Here is a 21725-nt window from a genome sequence, read left to right as displayed (position 1 = left end):
AATAAACAATCAAATCAATAGGCAGGTATAATGAAGTCAGTAGAACAAGGTGGCAAAGCAATAAACCACATTAGGTACTGTGCCCCTTCTTCCTATGGTTACCTCAAGTTCCCCAGGCTCAAGAGCGTCCAGTTTTGATGAGTCCCAGGAAGATCCAGCCATTCCTAGCAACCCTGAAGTGACACCAGGCCCAGGAGCACACTGAGATACTACTGTGTGCTCAGGGACACCCTGTTGGGAGCAGAATCTTTAGGAAGGCTGAAAATCAGAATGACTGATGGAAGCTTTGTTCTTAAGTTGGAAGACGCTGTTATTTCAACTGATATTATAATTTAAAATATAAAATGTCCAGCATTGAACTTTTTCAGTCTTGAAATTTCATTATGCTCCCATTAAAACAAAAAGTGATAGCCCTGGTCAGTGTGGCTCAGATGGTAAGAGCATTGTCCTGTAGACTGAAATGTCAAGCGTTCGATTCCTGGTCAGGGCACATGCCTAGGTTGCAGGTTCAGTCCTCCACTGGGGTGCATGCGAAAGGCAACAGATCAATACTTCTCTCTCATGTTGATATTTCTCTTCCCCTCTCTTTCCCTTCCTCCCCCACTCTCTAAAATCAGTGAGCATGTCCTCAGGTGAGGATTTAAAAAAGTGATAAATGTTCTTACAGCAAACATTTTTCAAAATATAATGTTAAAAACAAAGAGATGGCCCTGGCTGGCATAGCTCAGTGGATTGAGTGCAGGCTGGGAACCAAAGTGTCCCAGGTTCGATTCCCAGCCAGGGTACATTCCTGGGTTGCAGGCCATAACCCCCAGCAACCGCACATTGATAAAAAAAAACAAACAAAAAACAAAAACAAAGAGATGCCCTGTTGGCTTTAAAAATATGCTACAATTACTAACACATATGCATACAAAGGAAGTCCTGGTCTCGCCATGGTGTGAATATATTAATGGTGTCATCTTTGCACATACGTACAAGGAATACTAACTATATTTTTTAATTTTGAGATTTGGCTTATTGTAGGTTAAAAAATCACCAAAGGTATGTTATTGTGAAAAGGATATGAATAGCCTAGAATCGTAAGGAAATCAATATAACTACATCAGGAACCAGGCTATCTAGGTGCCCATCTTGGTCCCTGATGGTCAATTATGTAGTCATTTTACTTTTCTGGGATTCACTTAATTTAATTATAAAGTGATAGGTTTAGAATAGATCAGTGGTTTTTAAGCATGACTCAGCAAACGGTTCATGGAGCTCTGGAATGGAAGTGTCCCTAAAGACTCTCCCTTTGAACAAAGTAGTCTTTGCTTCCATCAGAAAGGGCTAGCTGTCACTGCTCCTCATTTTTTCCTTAAAACAAATGGAAAAGGTACTATCTATATCACACACCAGGTTTTAAGATTCACAAACAATGTGTAACCAAAGCCCCTAGTCCTTCCCTCACCCTCCGCCCAGCAACCAGGTTGGAGACCCTTGACCTGAGCAAATGCTTCTCAGGTGTACTGGTTACAACTGCCTGGATGCAGCCAAACTCTGCATCTGAGCAAGAAAGTTTAGCTGGTGTGTCTGTTCCTTTAGAACTCTAGCACCATAGAATGGAATCAGATCAGCCCTAAGCAGTTCTGCAATAACTAAAGACTGCTGACCTTTGACCTGAAAATTCCTGAAAGATAGTCAGCTGAACACAGCTCTGCAGGATGGCTCCAATATGGCAAAGTGCTGCAGGGCACACAGATGAGGCTCACACACCGTCCATCTCTGCCTGCCTTCAAGACTCACTATGGGGCAGACAGGTTAGGACCCTAGGACAAGGGTGAGCAAGTGGGTACAACTTGGGAAGAACAGAAAGATCATAGCTGGGTCTGGCCTTAACCAATATCTTCTGATTGAAGTCCACAGTGAAAAGTCTGGATGCCTGAGAATGGGCATGGTATACCTCTGAATCTGAAGGCAAAGGCACCTGGGGGAGCAGGCACTACCAACAGGGTGAGGAAGATACAATAATCTCTCCTTCAGCCTCCATTGTCAAATGATACCACCATCACTTTAAGAGCTAAAGTTAATTATTTCTCAAGAAAACTGATTTTGATTGAAGATCCAAGATGGCAGTGGAGTTGGTAGATGTTGTACTCACCTCCCTTCAGGATCAAACTGGAATTACAACTAAAATATAGGACAATCAACCTGACTATAAAACTTAAGACTAGCTGAGCAGAAATCTTATGGCCAGGGATTACAGAGGGAGCCACTGTGAGAATGGTAAGAAGGGTAGAGACATGTAAAGGGCTGGCCCTGCACCTTTTGTGTGGTAGCTGAGAATCCGGAGAGATATCTCAGCTAGAAAGGTCCTCCCTTAGGAGTGAGATCGCTACACTAGGCTCCCTAGCCCACAGCACCAGACCCAGGAGGAGGCACCCACACAGCATCTGGCAGTGAAAACAGCAGGGATTCTGTCTGTCAGGGAGAGACAATAATCTGCTAGAAACCCAGGTACCCTCTTAAAACGCCAATGCAGAAGATTTCATTCACAGCCACTCATCCTGGGCTCCTGTGGAGGGAGACCAGTTTGCAGTGAACTAGAGTTGTATGAGGAGAGACTGGGTTGTGTGGCTCTGGAGAGATAGCTAAAGAAACAACTACCAGGTTTCCTATACTTAGTTCCTTCTCCTATACTGCCAAGAAAGCACTCCCCTCCACAGAGCATGAACCTGGGGGAATAAAAGAGTCCCAACTTTCTAACTCCCTCTCACCTTGCCCTGCAGAGCTCCTTCCCTGTGGTGGACTCAGCTGCCTGGACCAATTGGGTAGAAGTCCAGATGAATTCAGGGAGTATCAGAGACTGAGTGGTGGGCTCAGAGGCCAGGGTCACTCGCCTCACCTTCCTGTGAGGTTGCCAGGCACTGCCGCTCAAAGGGAGATCTACTATCCACACAATCCTGACTCCTAGCAGGTCTGCCCTGCTACACTTGAGTTTTTGAGGAGGTCTGGCCAGGAAAAAGGACAGACTGAGTTGTGTGGTTCTAGAATAGGACCCATCTTTTCCTTGCAAATGCAACTGGTACAGAGCCCTGCCTTCACGGCTAAATCTTGATCTGTTTGAGCCTGATAAATGCTGCTGGACTCCTCCTGATGACTCTCTGAGACCCCTACCACAAAGGTCTGAGGGTACTCTTTGGGTACCCAGCAGGTAGAAACTGGCCTTGGTGTATCCTGGGACTTTTGCTGACCTGCCTTAGACCCAGCACTGCCACTAAGTTTCAATCTGTATCAATCTGGGGAATACCACTTACCCCAACCTGGTGACTTACTAAGAACCTACTTCATGCAACTCATGTACCATCAGAGGCTCTTTCAGTGATCGTACCTAACATGCAGCCATCAGGTAAAAACAAGCAGAGGTGATCTCAGGGAGCACTGGGCCTTTTGCTGACCTGCTCCTGGGTTCAGTGCTGGTGGAAGCCCACCTTGGTGTGCAGCTTGGCCATTCCCACACAAACCGATGCCCAGCAGAGGCAGCCACAAACTGTGGATAACTTGGTAGCTCCAAACAGGTTGCCCAGAACCAGTCAAAGGCAGTATCTGACACTGATCTGCATTAGAGTCCCTCCCAAGGGTTCCCAGAACCAACATGCCTAGTGGCAGGCTTCAGGTAACATTAGAGAAGGACCCAATTAGCTCCACAAGCAGTACATCCAAAGGAAGATCTCATCAGGCACCAGACCCAACTAAGCCAAATGCTGCTTCTTATGGTCAGCACCTATACAAGCAGCTTACATTCTGTGGTCAAAATCATGCCTCAAGTCAGCAAGCCTGAGGGTCAACCCCATGCATACAGGGCCAACAGCAATCAAATTTCATCAACAGCCCTGGTCAAGTGTTCAGTTGGTTGGAACATCCAACCAACTTTTGGTGTACAACCAAAAGGTTGAGGATTTGATCCCCAGGCAGGGAACATACCTAGGTTACGGGTTTAAACCACAGCTGGGGCACATACAGAAGGCAACTGATTGATGTTTCTCTTCCACATGGATGTTTTTCCCTCTTTCTCCCTCTCTTCCTCTCTATCTAAAATCAATAAACATATCCTCAGGTGAGGATAAAAACAAAGACTCAACTATAACAGGAAGGCTCACATTACCCACACAAAAGACATTCCAGCAGCACCCAGGTCAGGTGAAAAGGGAGACTGCACCAATGGGTCCCAAGGACACCTACTACCATAAGGCCACCTTACCAAGACTGTGAGACACAGCATATCACCTAATACAAAGAAACAATCATAGCTAGGCAGCCAAAATAAAGACACAAAGAAACATGCACAAAATGAAAGAACAGGAGAAATCCCCAGAAAAAGAAATGAATATAATAAAGACAAGCAATCTACCAGACACAGAGCTCAAAACAATGGTTATAAGGGTGCTCAAGGAACATAGAACTTCAACAGCATAAAAAAAGACACAGAAACTATAAGAAAAAAGCAGTCAGAGACTAAGAATACACTAGAAGAAATCAACAGTAGGTTAGACAAAGCAGAATTGAATCATCTAGTCAGAGCAGCAAAAGGAAAAAAGAATTTTAAAAAATAAGAGTTTTAGGGAGGAGAGTTTTGGGACACCATGAAATGTAACAACATCCACCAGAAGAGAAAAGAGAGAGCAAGGGATTAAGAACCTATTTAAAGAAATAACGACTAAAAATTTAACTAACCAGGTGAAGCAAAATGACAAGTCCAGAAAGCACAGAGAGTTCCAAACAAGAAGAACCCAAAGAGGCCTACACCAAAACACAACATAATTAAAATGGCAAGATTAAAGACAAAGAGAGAATCTTAAGAGCTGCAAGTGAAAAGGAGTTAGTTATTTACACAGGAGCTCCCATTAGACTGTCAGCTGATTTCTCAACAGAAACATTTCAATTCAGGAGAAATTAGCATGAAATATTCAAACATTAAAAGCAAGGACCCACAAGCAAGATGATTCTACTCAACAAATGCTATAATTTTAAAGTTGTAAGAGAAATTAAGAGATTCCAGACAAGAAAAATCTAAAGGAGTTCATTACCACTGAATCTGTATAAAAAGAAATGGTTCTTTTAAAAGATTTTATTTATTTATTTTTAGAGAGGGAAGGGAGGGAGATAGAGAGAGAGAGAGAAACATCAATGTGTGGTTGCTGGGGGTCATGGCCTGCAACCCAGGCATGTACCCTGACTGGGAATCGAACCTGTGAAATTTTGGTTCACAGCCCGCACTCAATCCACTGAGCTACACCAGCCAGGAAAAGAAATGTTAAAGGAACTTCTTTAACAATAAGAAAAAAACAAAAAGAAAGAAGAATATAGTTATAAAGAATAAAGAATAAAATGACAATAAATATGTACCTATCAATAAACACTTTAAATGTAAATGGCTGAAATGCTTCAATCAAAAGATAAAGAGTGGCTGAATAGATAGTAAAATAAGACACATATGTATGCTACCTACTAAAGACTCACCTTAGAATGAAACACACACACAGACTAAAGGTAAAGGTATGAAAAAATTTTCATGCACGCGGAAATTTTAAAAAGTTGTTCTAGCAACAACCCTTAGAAAAAATAGACTTTAAAATAAAGTCTATAGTAACAGACAAAGAAACACACTACATAATGATAAGAGAGCAATCCAATGAGAAGATATAACCCTAACAAACATTTACATACCCAACATAGGAGCACCTAAATATAAAGAAAATATTGATGGACATAAAGGAAGAGATCAACAGTAACTGAGTCATAGCAGAGGATTTTAACACTGCACTGACAACACTGGATCTTTCAGACAGAAAGTCAACAAGGCCCTAAATGACACATGAAACCAGAGAGTTCTAATGGATATCTTCTTAGCATTTCACCCCAAAGCAGCAGAATATATATACTTTTCAAGTACACATGAAACATTTTTTTAGGATAGACCACATATTAAGAGACAAAACAAGTCTCAATAAATATAAGATTTAAATCGTATCAAGCATCTTCTCTTAGCACATTGCTGTGAAACTAGAAATCAATTACAAGAAAAAAACTGAAATACACACAAACAAGTTACTATGCAATGAGAACAAGGGAGAAATCGAAACATACCTGGACACCAATAAAAATGGGAACACAACAACACAAAATCTATGGCACACAGTGAAAGTAGTCCTAATAGGGAAATTAACAGGCCTATCTCAAGAAACCAGAAATATCTCAAATAAACAATGTAACCTTACACCTAAAGTAACTAAAAAAAGCACTAATAAAGCCCAAAGTGAGTAGAAGGAAATTAAGATCAGAGAGGAAATAAGTGACATAGAGTTTAAAAGAAAATACAAAAGACTGAAACCAAGAACTGATTCTTTGAAAAGATAAATGAGATTGACAAACCTTTAACCACACTCATCAAGAAAAAAAGAGAGAGGACCCAATAAATACAATCAGAAATGAAAGAGAAGTAATAACTGACACCACAGAATTACAAAGCATTAAAGAAAAATAATTACAAACAGCTACATGTCATTAAATTAGACCATCAGGCCCAAATGGATAAATTCCTATAAATTTACAATCTTCCAAAACCAAATCAGCAAGAATCAGGAAACCTGATTAGACCAATTATAACTAATAAAAGCAAAGCAATAATAAAAAAAAAAAAACTCCCAGAAAACAAAAGACTGGACTGGATGGCTTCACAGGCAAATTTAATCAAACATTTAAGCATTAACGCCTATCCTTCTCAAACTATTCCAAAAAAATTCAAAAGAAGGGACGACTTTGCAAGCTCTTTTTACAAGACCAGCATTATCCTAATTCCACAACCAGATAAAAACACTACAAATAAATAAATTAAAGGCCAATATCCTTGATGAACATAGATGCAAAAATCCTTAACAAAATACTAGCAAACCAAGTCTAGCAATTCATTAAAACTGTCATACGCCATGATCAAGTGGGATTTATTCCTGGGATGCAAGGTTAATATAAAACCTGCAAATCAATTTACATGATAGACCGTGTAAACAAAATGAAAGATAAAAATCATATTTTTGTCTCAAAAGATGCAGAAAAAGCATGACAAATCCAGTATCCAAACTCTTGGCAAAGTGGAAACAGAGGGAACATATCTCGATATAATAAAGGCCATGTGACAAACTCACCGTCAATATCATACTCAATGGGGAAAACCTAAAGCATTTTCTTTAATATCAGGAACAAGACAGGGATGTAAACTCTCACCACTCTATTCAACATAGTACTGGAAGTCATAACCACAGCAATGAGGCAAGAAGAAACAAAAAACATCCAAATTGGAAAGTAAAACTGTCATTGTTTGCAGATGACATATTACATGTAGAGAGTCCTAAAGATTCCATCAAAAAAATTACTAGAACGGGTAAATTTAGAAAGTAACAGGATACAAAGTAAATATCCACAAATCAATTGCATTTTATGCACCAATAATAAACTAGCAGAAAGAAAAATTAAGTAGACAATCTCATTTAAAATTGCAATAAAACCAAGGAAGCAAAAGGCCTGTTCTTGAAGCAAGAACATACAATGTGGTAAAGGCAGTCTGTTCAATAAATTGTATTGGGAAAACTAGACAGATAGATGCAAAAAAGTGAAACTGGACCACTTTCTTATGTAATATGTAAGAATAAACTCTAAATGGATTTAAAACTTAAATGTAAGACTCAAAAAATTAAAACTTGTAGAAGAAAACACTGGCATTAGAATCTCTGACCTTTCTCTTATTAATATTTTTTCTAATATATCTCCTCAGGCAAGGACTACAAAAGAAAATAAAAAACAAATGGGATTACATCAAAATACAAAGTTTTTGCATAGCAAAGAAAACCATAAACAAAATGAAAAGACAACTCAATGAATTGGAGAATATATTCACCAGTGATAAAACTGATAAATAGTTAATGTCTTAAATTTATAAAGAATTCTTACAATTCAACACCCAAAAACCCAACAATCCAACTAAAAAATGGGCAAAGGACCTCAACAGACACTTCTCCAAAGAGTACCTACAGATGGCCTATAGACATATATAAGTATTCTCAATATCACTAATCATCAGAGAAATGCAAATTAAAACCACAATGAAATATTATTTCACACCTGTCAGAATGGCTATCTTCAATATATCAACAAACAAGTGTTGTGAGAACATGGAAAAAGGAGGACCCTTATGCATTGTTGGTGGGAATGAAGACTGGTATAGCCACTGTGGAAAACAGTATGGAGTTTCCTTGAAAAAATTAATAAAACTGTCTTATGACTTAGCAATTCAACTCCTGAGTACATATTCAAAAAAACCCCAAACATTAGTTTGAAAGACTATATATATACCCTATGTTCATTTGCAGCATTATTTACAACAAGGAAGATCTAGAAGCAACCTAAGTGCGGCCATAAAAAGAATAAAATTCATTTGCTACAACATGGATGGACCTAAAAGGTATAATGTTGAAAGAAAAATAGAGAAAGACAAATATATTATTTCATTTACATGTGGACTCTGAAGAACAATATAAATGAACAACAACAAAAAAATAGAAACAGATGCATACAACACAACAGACTGATGATTGCCACAGGGGAGAGGAGGTTGAGGGACTAGGTGAAAAAGGTGAAGGGATTGAGAAGTACATATTCATAGTTACAAAACAGTCATGGGGATGTAAAGCACAGCATAGGAAATATAGTCAATAATATTGTAATAACTATGAATGGTGCCAGGTGGGTATTGGAAATACCGGGGGAACACTTTGTAAAGTATATGATTGTCTAACCACTATGCTGTATACCTGAAACTAATATCTTTTTAAAAAATAACAGCTTTCAATGGACATGTAAAACACCACCCATACATTAGTTGAAAGGTGCCTATGCACAGTGTCCTCTGATCCAAATGCACATTTCTAAGGGCAGTGAGGTCAGGATGACTATCCCATTCACACACAGAATGTGACTATCCCAGTAACTGTTCAATTCTATGTAATATAAACCTTTAAATTCACTGGGAAGTGTTAATAAATTATAATGTTTGTCTTAAGATAACTCTGTAAAACCAGATGATAGCTATATAACTAAAGAATAAAACCCTAAATTTTTACTGCTGGTAGATATTGTGTTAAGCATAGTACAGTATGCTGTACACAAAATAGTTCTCCTAATTTGACAAATTTAAATCAGGAGTAACAAAGGAACCCTGTGGTATAATATAGGAAATAATTAGCACTGAATCATATAATGCACATACGTAGCTTGAAGAAGAAAAAATCAACAGGCTTGACTGGAGCCTTGAAATAGGTTTGGGATCAGTTGAGAGGGAGGGAATGATTAGTGAGAGGTGTGTGCCTTGCTGAGTAAGGTTCACTGGTTAAGAGACAATGCAGGAAAGAAGAGGCCAGAGGGGCCTAGAAGGTCAAGAGATACCAGACTTACTGTAACAAGATATGCAGAGCATTATGGTCAACTCTGAAGGGAGAAATGTGCCATGAAAGCAATTGTTTAAGGAAAAAATGCACCACAGAAACAATCTTGAAACAGTACGTGGGGCACACACAGCACAGATGAATGGAGGAACAAGCAGAAGTAGAAACAGGACTTCTGGCTAAGATGGAGGCGTAGGTAGACACACTGTGCCTCCTCGCACAACCAAAAGAAGGGCAACAACAAATTTAAAAATAAAAAGCAAACAGAACTGACAGAAAATAGAACTGTATGGAAGTCCAACAACCGAGGGGTTAAAGAAGAAACATGCATCCGGACAGGTAGGAGAGGCGGAGACAAGGAGTCGGGTGGAGAGGACTCCAGGCAAGGCAGCTTGTGGCCTGGGTGGTCCCCCAATTGTGTGCAGATAAACCAGGAGGGACAAAATGGGGAGTGAGACAGACTGCACAACCCAGGGTTCCAGTGCAGGGAAATAAAGCCTCAAAGCCTCTAACTGAAAACACCTGTGGGGGTTGAGGCAGCAGCAGGAGAAACTCCCAGCCTCACAGGAGACTTCATTAGTGAGACCCACAGGGTCCTAGAATGTACACAAACCCACCCACCTGGGAATCAGCACTAGAGGGCCCAATTTGATTACAGGTAGCAGGGAAAGTGACTCAAAACTGGCAGAGAGCAGAGCAAGCAGCACTGTATCCTCTCAGATAATACAGCAAAGTGGGTTGCCCTGCCTAGTGAACACATAAGGCTCCGTCCCTTACTATATAACAGTCATGCAAGACCAAAAAAAATGGCCCAAATGAAAGAAGAGATCAAAGCCCCACAAAAAATACAACTAAGCATTGAAGAGATAGGCAATCTATCAGATGCACAGTTCAAAACACTGCTAATTGCGATGCTCACACAAAGGGTTGAATGTGGTTGCAAATTAGAGGAAAAAATGAAGGTTATGAAAAGTGAGATAAAGGAAAATGTACAGGGAACCAACAGTGATGGGAAGGAAACCGGGACTCAATTCAAGGGTTTGGAGCAGAAGGAAGAAATAAACATTCAACCAGAACAGAATGAAGAAACAAGAATTCAAAAAAATGAGGAGAGGCTTAGGAACCTCCAGGACATCTTTAAACGTTCCAACATCCGACACAACATAGGAGTGCCAGAAGAGGAAGACCAAGAAATTAAAAACATATTTGAAAAAATAATGGAGAACTTCCCCAATCTGGGAAAGGAAATAGACTCCCAGAAAGTCCAGGGAGCTCAGAGAGTCCCAAAGAAGTTGTATCCAGGGAGGAACACACCAAGACACATCTTAATTACATTACCCAAGATTCAAGATAAGGAGTCATAAAAGCAGCAAGAGAAAAGGAGACAATTACCGACAAAGGAGTGCCCATTAGACTATCAGCTGATTTCTCAAAAGAAATCTTGCAGGCAAAAGGGGCTGGAAAGAAGTATTCAAAGTCATGAAAGGCAAGGACCTACATCCAAGATGACTCAATCCAGAAAAGCTATCATTTAGATATCAAATTTATATGTATGACCCATGGACATGAACTAAAGGGGGGGAATTCGGGTGGGAGGAAGTGTGCAGGGCCGAGGGGAATAAAGGCGGAAAAATGGGACAACTGCAGTAGCACAATCAATAAAATATATTAAAAAAATAGAGATGACAGGTATGTTGTTTATAGGTAAAGAAAAAACAAAACAGGTATGACAGAGACTTCAAAAGAAATACCTGTGGGTAGAAGAGAAGGGAACTCAAGAGAACTGCTCTCAGTCTCAGTGATGATGCTGAGATGCTGACAGAAAGGCACAGTTTGAGGAAGATTGATTATGCTCAAGTTGGGGAGTTGCCATGGATTTCAGTCAGGAGGACGGGAGGAGTAGGAAAGGCAGAAATGTGTGCAACTGGAGTGGAATCCACAGGCAAGGATATTACTGAGGGGCATTTAAAGAGAAGGACAGGAGAGCTGGACTCTAATGGTCATCAGCCTCCAATGTCAAGGGGAGTGAAGCAGCCAAGTGCACTGCAAGTTTCCACCTGACCTGAGCTGTGGTCTGGCCTCACAGAGGGTTCCCAGGGCACAAGACAAGCTGTGCCTAGAAGACGGGCTCCTGGGGAAGTGCCCCTCTCTCCTTGGTATTCAGTGTATGTGCCACCACTCTGGTGACAGACAGATCTGATATTATGAGTTAGGTCTATACGGATTGTTTCTTTGTATATGTGGGGTGTTGCGCAATAGACAGGTAGGAGGTAGACAGTAAGTCCTCACTAATACAGTTGACGAGTTCTGTGACTTTAAACTATGTATAACAAAACCAATTTTATCATAGGCTAAATTATATAAATGAGTTAAGTTTCTACACAATCTCATCAACATTGTAACAAAACAACATTGAATGAAAGGACATTATTTGAGGACCTGCTGTATCTTGTTTCTCCCAAAAGATTGTAAAACTTAGATTAATTTCTTGGGTCACTGTATTCTGTGTATGAAGTAGGTGCTAAAATGGCTGGTGATGCCCTAGTTTAAACAGAATCAATTTATAGGTTGGCTGAAGTTGATGTTAACACTGCTCCTCATCAAAACAAAAAGGAATCTGTAAATTTTAAGGATTTCTAAAGTGAAAGTAAAAAATGGAACTGAAAAGGATTTATATAGTCATAAAATTATTAAGGGATAATTTCTCTTATTAATACCTCCATCAGGTATGATCAGAAAGCACAGATCATATTTTATAAACAATTAAGTCATGTTTTGACAACTGGTCAATACTTGGGAATGAACTCATTGTTCTGCACAATAGCAACATTATGCTAAAACACTGACTATGTTTTCCAAACCCATCATTTAAACATACCATAGATTACTAGGATCACAGATGCTGACATAGAAGAATATAATACTGAGATTCTGCTGTTAAAGTGAAACCTCAAAGGGCCAAGCAAAACCCTGTATGATATCTATTCCACTACTTTCCCTTATTTAGAAAACAGAAAGTTTCCTCATAGGAGAAGTATTTACAGACTGATGATGACAACTATTCCTCTGTCCATAGTTGAATGTGAAATCAGATACCTGGTCAGCTTAAAATGAAAAAATAGTAAAAGTATCCATGAAAAGAGTCAGTAGTTTCTGACCACTTCTAAACAAGAGTGAGTATTGTGGTTCTGAATTGGAATCCTTACTAGCTGTGGCCTTGGCCAAGGTTGATAGACTCTGATTTCCAGTTAGTCATCCATTGAATTGGGGGGAACAACACCTATCTCGCAATGTTGCCGGGAAGGTTAAATGAGGTGATGTCCATGACACCGCTAGGCAGGGAATGAATGTTAGATAAGGTGAGTGTCCACTTCATTGACAGGTGCTGGGAAACCAGCAGGCAGAAAGGTACAATGACTTGCTCAAGGCTACCAGGCCTCTTATCATGGCAGATATTAATTACTCAAGTAAACTGATTTCTCAAATTGTGAAATACAGCGGGAAAATAAGTGGGCCTTTCACACTAAGACAGGGTCAGCAAACACTCTCTGCAGAGGGCCAGGCTCCACTGAGATCCCAAGCAACCCATCGCACAGAGCAGGGTGAACCGGAGTAAAATGTGCTCCAGCAGGGGCTCCATAAATGCAAAGTGAAACTAGGACACAGAGTCTGAACTACTTCCTGTCATGGACATTGACAGATTTTTAAAAATCCTGATTATTAGAAAGAAAAAATGCAGATTTAAAAAAATCCTGATTAGAAAGAAAAATGAATCTGACTTATAATAAATGTGATTACTTTCAACACCTAACACAGGTTAAAAACTGTATTTAAGGTAGCCAGATAAACCTGGCCGGGTGGCATAGTTGATTGGAGTGTTGTCCAGTACACCAAAAGGTTGCGTGTTTGATTGACAGTCAGGGTGAATACCTACTTTGCATGTTTCATTCCTCAGTTGGGGCACATTTGGGAGGTAACTGATCAATGTTTCTCTTCTTTTTCTCTCTGCCTCTCTCTTTCCTTTCTTCCCTCCCTCCCCATAATCATAAAACCATGTATTCAGATGAGGATTTTTAAAACATTAAGAAATAAAGATAGCCAGCTAAACTAGAAGAGTATTTGGTCAATAAACCTGCTCTGCAGATCAATTCCTACTTCCAAAATAACCCATGGGAATGTATAGGGATAGAGTGAGCCTTGGCTTTCTTGCTTTGTAGCCAGGTGCAGCATGCTCTGGGCAGATGCTTTTCCTGGGGAGTTTAATTATTTCATTACTGCCCCTGTGACTGAACCTAATCCAACAGATCCACAGGCATTTAATTTTTTTTTCCAGAAAGACTAAAATATACCATAAATACTGTACATACTTGTCAGTGCACATTCAATCCAATGTATCTTAAACAACAGTTCAGCATATTCTAACCTATTACTCATGTGTCTTCTTCAACATACTGAGCAGGAACAAACAAGCCATGCTGAAATTTGTTCTGTCACACAATTATTTGCAGAGAAGTGAATGTTTTGACTTGGTAAACAGAGCTTAGTGATCACACAACTAAGAAATAAAAGCATGACTAGTTCTGCTTTAAAGTTCTTTCTTTTTCTACATGAACATGAATAAAAACTTATAGTCTAGAATATTTTTCCTTTGCACAAAGTGTGAAAAATGTGAGTTCAAACAAGGGAAAGCAATTTGTATTAAAAATGACATGTGACTGCACTAAATATATATTAGTTTGAAAAAGAAATACATCATGTCATTAAAATGTCATTGCGTGTTCCTAAGAAACAGAATGTCTGTGGTCAAATAAACTCACATTAAACTATCAGCCGATAAAAGCAAAATTTTTGTAAGTTAGAATCTGATGAGCATTCATTTGTTTTGAGTAAGTTGAGATTATGCTCACAATTACTAAACTTAAATATGCACTGATATGCAAATTTAACTAGTATTCTGATACTCAGAATACAGAATGCACTATAAATTGTAAAACTATTAAAGGGCAATAGTTATTAACTATTTGAAGGATTAACTCCTTTGATGATATGATGAAAACTATGATGAACCTTCTATACAGAAAAAACAAACACATAAAAACACTTTGCATGTATATCAAAAATTTCATATAACCTTTCCAAAATCCTCTAGGTATTCATGTAACCTAGGTTAAAAATGCCTTCTGGGTAACTCCTTAATTAACTGAAAGTAAATTTTACATGTAAATATTTAACTAGAATTAAGGATAAATCAAAGAGTTAAAATTAAGGCAAATGGCCTTATTTCCCTCACTTAGCATTTATTCCCCCATTTATTTAGAAACACTTTTAAGGCCGTAGAAAAGTTAAAAGAATACAATGAATATCTATATACTCTTCATCTACATTCACCAATTAATATTTTTTCACATTCACTTAATCTCCTTCTTTCTATATCCATATCTATCTATCTATCTATCTATCTATCATCTATCTATCTACCCCCACACATAATACAATGGAACCTCGGTTCTCAAACTTAATTTGTTCCAGAAAACTATTCGAGGAGCAATTTCTTTGAAAACTGAATCTCATGTGGTTGTTGCCTGAGAGACACGTAACCAATCATAAAGATATCAGCATACTAGGGTTGAGGGGTAGAGAGGGGTAGAGATTTAGACTCAAAGTTCTGTTAGACGATGAAGACATTTTTTCTGTGAACAACTTGGTTGAGAACAAAATTGTTCGAAAACCAAGATGTTCAAGAACCAAGGTTAGACTGTATTTGCAGAGAACAGTTCCACTGGAATGTAAGTTGCATATAGTATAACATATCACTTCCCTATGAATCTTCTCTATGAATCTCTTTTTTAAAAACTCTTACCCAAGAATATGTTTACTAATTTGAGAGAGAGGAAGGGGGGTGGGGGTTGGGTGTGGAGAGAGGGAGAGAGAAACATTGATGTGAAAGTGAGAAAGATACGTAGATCAGTTGCCACAACCTAGGTATGTGTCCTGACCAGGGACTGGACTTGCAACATTTTGGTATACAGGATGATACTCCGACCAATTGAGCTACACTGGCCAGGGCTGTAAGGTAAGATTTTTTAATCTGTTTGAATATTTTGCCATCCAATAATCTTTTACTTAGCGGTTTTATCTTCCATTATCTCTGCCTAAATCAATCACTATATTCGAGGTTTCACAGTACTGCTTTTTTAACTCTAAGATTCCTTCTGTACTCATTAGTCGGCATTCTACAGGAGAAGCTCTGACTCTTTTGACACTCTTACCTCTGTTACTATATAGAAAAGATTTTTCATTTCATCCATTATACAATTCATTCCCACCCTTATTCTTTCTAAGATGCTCAAACTACCTTCACACTGGTTTCTATGTTCTGTTCACACATCCACAGTAATTTCTGTACAGTTTCATGCCTATTGGTACGAGATGTTTCAGGCACACCTCAGACTTTCCTGGCCCTTACCTGGTACCTCTAGTAGGAAATGATCCCTAAAAATGCATATCTGGAACTTAGATGCACTCTCTGTTTTCAACTCTTTTCAGTGGAAAGTACTGGGAAATTGATTTAAAACAAAACCACTACTTGCACCTATTCTTCAAAACAAATTGAGTTTTAAGGCATTATTTAAAAATATTTGACACCCACACAATATTATAAACTAAACTGTGTAAGTCCTTTGATTTTCATAAACTTAATTCATTTTAGATGACAATTTATGACATAAATTTATTTTCAGAGAGAAATCTCCCTCCGCCTCCATGACACAGAAGCAAGTCCTCAACAGCACATAGGGTAGAGAAGAAGCCCAAAACCAGGGACAAGAAGCCCATTTGAAGGAGGTTGCTGTGAGCTTAGCCAATTGTTGGAACTGCACAGGAATTAAGAGCTGACTTTGTCAGATTGATTTTTAAAGATATTCTGTAAATGTTGATTTAATATAAAATTTCCTGCTTTTTAAGAAATAATATATGCTCCAAAGAAAACACATCTGTAGGCTAAATACTGCCCAAGGGTCATGACATACAGTATAAAGGCAATTCATTATAAACCACAGAACCTAGTCCACTATCAGGGACACCTGAACATTCAAAACCATGAAATCACAACCATCCATTCCTTTCAGAAGTCTTGTGAATGCCTATTATATACAACCTTTATGTTATGTATAAAGAACATACATCTCTTATATCCTAGAATTCAATGGTCTAGGGCACTCTTAAACTAGGTATTTCTTTGCAAGGCACTCTCCCATGCATCCCTCAGAGCTTCTCTAGTGACTGATCACTCCCTTCCCCCCAACCTGGCTTTGCTCCATAGCACTTATACAATTCACTGAATGAAAGGATGAACCAATAGATTCCTTGTAGCTACTACTAGATGATACCATTAATAATCCTCTGCAATGTACTGAGAAGGTGAGGGCAGAAAAAGTGGTGAGGCACAAAAATGGCTGCTGAACACCACAAAACTGGATCACCTGAGTGGTACCCGAGCTCGGAAAGACATCAATGTGGCCACATTCATTCCTAATCGTTACTCATGGGATTCTTAATTTGAACAAGATGATTTCTAAGGTATTTTCCAGTTCTCACTTGTTAGGGTTTGGACCACTCCATTTCTAAAGTAGGAGGTAGTCAGGAATGGGTCTTAGAGATTATACATGAGCTTGGCTTAAGCAATTTATTTTTATCTTAACATGGCTGAAATATATCAAGCCATGCAAGAAATCTGTCTTGAAGCTCCTTTTATAGCAATCCATGTCTCTGTTCATAAAATGGTAGTACAAAGAATATTGCTTTTTCAGTTTTGTAATTTATTTTCTTGTTTACCATGTAATAATGTGCTGCTTATTTATGATTCCTAGCAGTATTATTTGATGTAGTAAAACTAATTCTCCAATATTAACCTCATAGTTTTTAAATACAACAATTTGAGCCTAACAAAAATTCATACATGAGCATCAGACAATAAAGAATGTTTGGGACTTCCGGCAAGATGGAGGCATAGGTGGACGCACCATACCTCCACGCACAACCAAGATTGGAACGACAACAATTTAGAGGCAGAATAACACCCAGAACTGACAGAGAATTTATCTGAATGGAAGTCGGACAGCCAAGAAGTTGAAGTAGATCCATTCATCCAGACCGGTAGGAGGGACGGAGACGAGCGCGGGTCGCAGCACGCGGAGTGTGGGGAGAGCTGGGCGCCTAAGGCAACTAGGAGCGAGTAAGCCATCAGGGAGCACAGAGGGTGGACCCTGAGTTTGCAAGCGGCAAGTGGAGGACCCAGTGAGGCTGTGATTGTGGACCAGGGCAGAGTGCGCAGCCCAGGATCCCAGGGAAGGGACTGAGATCCCAGGAGAGTGGGGCTGCCTCCATTGTTCCCACCTGCCCCCAAGAACAACGTCACAATCTAGTGACTGGGGTGCCCAGCCCCGGTGAACACCTAAGGCTCTGCCCCTCACCATAACAAGAGTGACCAGACCAGGAAAAAAAAAGAGAGAGCGATGGCTCAAATAGAAGAACAAATCAGTGCTCCAGAACTCATCCTTTTGAGCGACCAAGAAATAGCGAACCTATCAGATGCACAGTTCAAAACACTGGTGATCAGGAAGCTCACAGAATTGGTTGATTTGGGTCCCAAATTAGATGAACAAATGCAGGTTACCACAAAAGAGATGAAGGAAGATGCACGGAGAACCAACAGTGATAGGAAGGAAACTGGGACTCAAAACAATAGAGTGGACCAGAAGGAAGAAAAAAACAATCAAGCAGAAAAGAATGAAGAAATAAGAATTCAAAAAAAAATGAGGAGAAGCTTAGGAACCTCCAGGACATCTTTAAATATTCCAACATCCGAATTATAGGGGTACCAGAAGGGGAAGAGGAAAAGCAACAGATTGAACACATATTTGAACAAATAATAAAGGAGAACTTTCCCCATTCTGGCAAAGGAAATAGACTTCCAGGAAATCCAGGAAGCTCAGAGAGCCCCAAAGAAGTTGGACCCAAAAAGAAACACACCAAGGCACATCATAATTACATTAGCCAAGGTAAAAATGAAGGAGAGAATCGTAGAAGCAGCAAGAGATAAGGGGACAGTCACCTACAAAGGAGTTCCCATCAGACTGTCAGCTGATTTCTCAAAAGGGACCTTACAGGCAAGAAGGGGCTGGAAAGAAATATTCCAAGTCATGAAAAACAAGGACCTATATCCCAGATTACTCTATCCAGCAAAGCTTTCATTTAGAATGGAAGGGCAGATAAAGTGCTTCTCAGATAAGGTCAAGTTAAAGGAGTTCATTATCACCAAGCCCTTATTTTAGGAAATGTTAAAGGGACTTATCTAAGAAAAGAAGATAAAGAAAAGACATGTATAGTAAAAGGACAGCAAACACACAATTATTAACAACCACACCTAAAGCAAAACCAAAAGAAACTAAGCAAACAACTAGAACAGGAACAGAACCACAGAAATGGAGATCATATGGAGGGTTAGCAACAGGAGAGTGGGAGGAGGAGAGAGGGGGAAAAGGTACAGAGAATAAGTAGCATAGATTGTAGGTTGAAAATAGGGGGAGGGTAAGGATAGTATGGGAAATGTAGAAGCTAAAGAACTTGCAAGTATGACACATGGACATGAACTAAAGGGGGGAATGTGGGTGGGAGAGGGTATACAGGGTGGAGGGGAGTGAAGGGGGGAAAATGGGACAACTGTAATAGCATAATCAGTAAAATATATTAAAAATATATTTAAAAAAAGAATGTTTGAATGTGCATAGTTCTGCTACAAATGGGAATGAACCAGGTTGACTATATATAAAATATATAATCTGTGGCATATTCATTAACAGAATATCATACAATAATGAAAATGAATAAATTATTGTTAACCACAAGGACTTAGATGGATCTCAAAAACATAAGGGTGAATGAAGAAAGCCAGATACAAAAGAGAATGTACTGTAAGAATGATTCATTTATGTGAAGTTCAGAAAATAGGCTATAGTGATTGAGGACAGGCAGGGTCCCCTCTGGAGAGAGCGATTATGTAGAGGGCTCTGGGAGCACAGAGATTTAGTTTAGTTTGTGAAAATTAATTGATGCTGGAGGAAGACAAGCTCAGGGCTCACAAGTAAGGAGAGGAGAGAGACTACCTCACTATTTGTGAGGTTTTTCTAAAGTGAGGGAAAAATCACATTTGCCACATCATATGAACATACTTTTAGAAAAACCTCACTTTTCTAAACCACAGGTTTTTCTAAAGGTATGTTCATGTGATGTGTTCATATTTTTGTAATATATAATTCAATTAAAAGTTAAATAATGAAAGAAAACATTGGGCAGGACAAATGTGATTTTTCCCAAGGGCTTTCCATTTACAGCTGCTGCTCTGATGAAACTCAGGTTAATAAAATCCAGTTCAACTTTCAAGATGTTCCAGTTTATCAAGGTAACACATATACCTTGTTTTGAACTAAGCATAACTGAATAAATGAGAATGTGAGCGTTCTAACCAAACAGGAGGACTGCCACCTTTCAGGTGCTGCAGGCCTGAAGCTTTTCAGGCCCAGGATAGGAGACTGTCCACCTTGAGTTCCAAGGAGGGGTATTTTATTTAGGTGGGGGCTGGCCACGCACCCATTTGAGGCACAGTACTCTCTCTATGGTTGTGGCTGCCATTTCTCTGGGAGGCGGGAAAGGACAGTCAGAATCTTTACGTCAGGAAACAATAAACCCTGCTGACTGGAAATACACTCTGCAAAGAGGCTGGCCCCAACATCTGAAAATCCGGAGACCCACTGGCATCACCTAGCATTAGTCAGTCTTTCTCACCAGACTTAGGAAAATGTTCTCTCTCGAAGGACGATGTCTCATTTGATGTAGGAATTGGGCATTCTCTCAGGAGTAAGTGGCTAAGGGTATGCTAACAACGACTTTCTTCTCAGATAATGGTGTCTTTCTGCTCCTGAGTCCTCCCTAAAAACTGTGTGGTCACAGCTAATATTCTCTTGAAAAGGGAAAGTCCAAGCAGATGTCACCTGCATTCAGGTGTCTATGCCTGTATCATGGCATATAGGCTGAGAGACCTGGGGCATTACATCGGGTCTGGTCAGCAGCTCCCCTGCCATGCCTAGAGCAGGTCTAAAAGTTTTGAAAGAAAATACTGAGAAGCATGCTTTATGTAATAGCTTTAGTCACCAGAAGAAAACAACAGCATGGCTCCTGTCTCCGATACTTCTGGAGTTTGGGTTTATACTTCAATAATGTTTATATACTTTACTAAGAATGATAAGTATTTTGTTGGTCTATATAAGGTAAATACTTTTTAAGTTTATAATTGATCAGTATTCATTCATTTAAGAATTTCATGAAGTGTTTTTTCAAATCAGGTATTTCTTGAATGACTATCACTGTATTTTCAATGGCCAGCTGCCATGTATTATTAAACACTTTTTTTCTTCAGAATCTTCCAGTAGACGTCTAGAGTTTAGCTAGAAGTCTTGGCTACAATACAAACAGTGATGAAAAACACATGAGCAGCAACAAGTTTTAATCTTGCTTCTCAGTACTAACATGGGCTAATCTGTAGAAGCAGCTTATTCCAGTGTCACCCAGGGTACAGCCACACAAGGCTCTGCTGAAGGGTTTTCTTTTAAATGTAACACTTTGTCTTTTCTTCTTAAAAAGTACCTGAGAATATTTACATTACAGATAAACAGTACATGGTGGAAAATTCTACTTTCAAGAGGGCTTATTCTCTTCTTACAAGGTATGTTTTCATGTATTTTTTTCATGTGCCAGTATACAATTATTTTATAGTTAATATTATAGACACATTAGTATTGTTAAATGTTTGTAAATTATATGATAAAGTTTAAAGTTAATCTGTATAATTTCTTTAAAAATCAGTACTTAATTACATATCAATCTGAAGTTAATACAGCTTTTTATGTTTTACATATAATGAATTTACTTTCAATATAATTGTGACTGTTTTTACAGCTAAATGAAAGCCTGTCATTATGCTTCACCAACAATGTTCACATCACTGACTCAACAAATCATTTAAGCAAACATCTGGATCTTCTTTTAGGAAAATAATATTACCTTAATAACTAATGATTAGAAAGTAGGAGAATATCACAAATACATTAAATTAAACAGTAAATAATTCTTTTGAAATGTAAAACTATGATTATTTTCTAATATATTTTTAAATATATATATTCAAATGTCATTTCA

The 21725-nt window shown here is 38.9% G+C and overlaps 2 protein-coding genes across 6 annotated transcripts in view; one reads left to right on the top strand and one right to left on the bottom strand.

Annotated features, from left to right (window-relative positions):
• The window catches only part of LOC123822774 (centromere protein P), a 278910-nt gene that overhangs the window by 104808 nt on the left and 152377 nt on the right, over positions 1–21725 (bottom strand). The window lies entirely within an intron of this gene.
• The window catches only part of ASPN (asporin), a 47137-nt gene continuing 46431 nt past the window's right edge, over positions 21020–21725 (top strand). Inside the window, exon 1 of one of the 2 annotated variants that reach the window (XM_045844927.1) lies at positions 21020–21252. In XM_045844927.1, coding sequence (XP_045700883.1) covers positions 21206–21252 — 47 coding nt within the window. In that variant the 5' untranslated portion in view covers positions 21020–21205. The remainder of the gene's footprint in view (positions 21253–21725) is intronic. The other variant, XM_045844926.1, reaches the window with a different exon arrangement.

Source organism: Phyllostomus hastatus, unplaced genomic scaffold (assembly GCF_019186645.2).
Source record: "Phyllostomus hastatus isolate PE091 unplaced genomic scaffold, TTU_PhHast_1.1 phas_contig_41, whole genome shotgun sequence".
NCBI classification, from domain to species: domain Eukaryota; kingdom Metazoa; phylum Chordata; class Mammalia; order Chiroptera; family Phyllostomidae; genus Phyllostomus; species Phyllostomus hastatus.
This window is presented reverse-complemented; position numbering and strand designations above follow the sequence as displayed.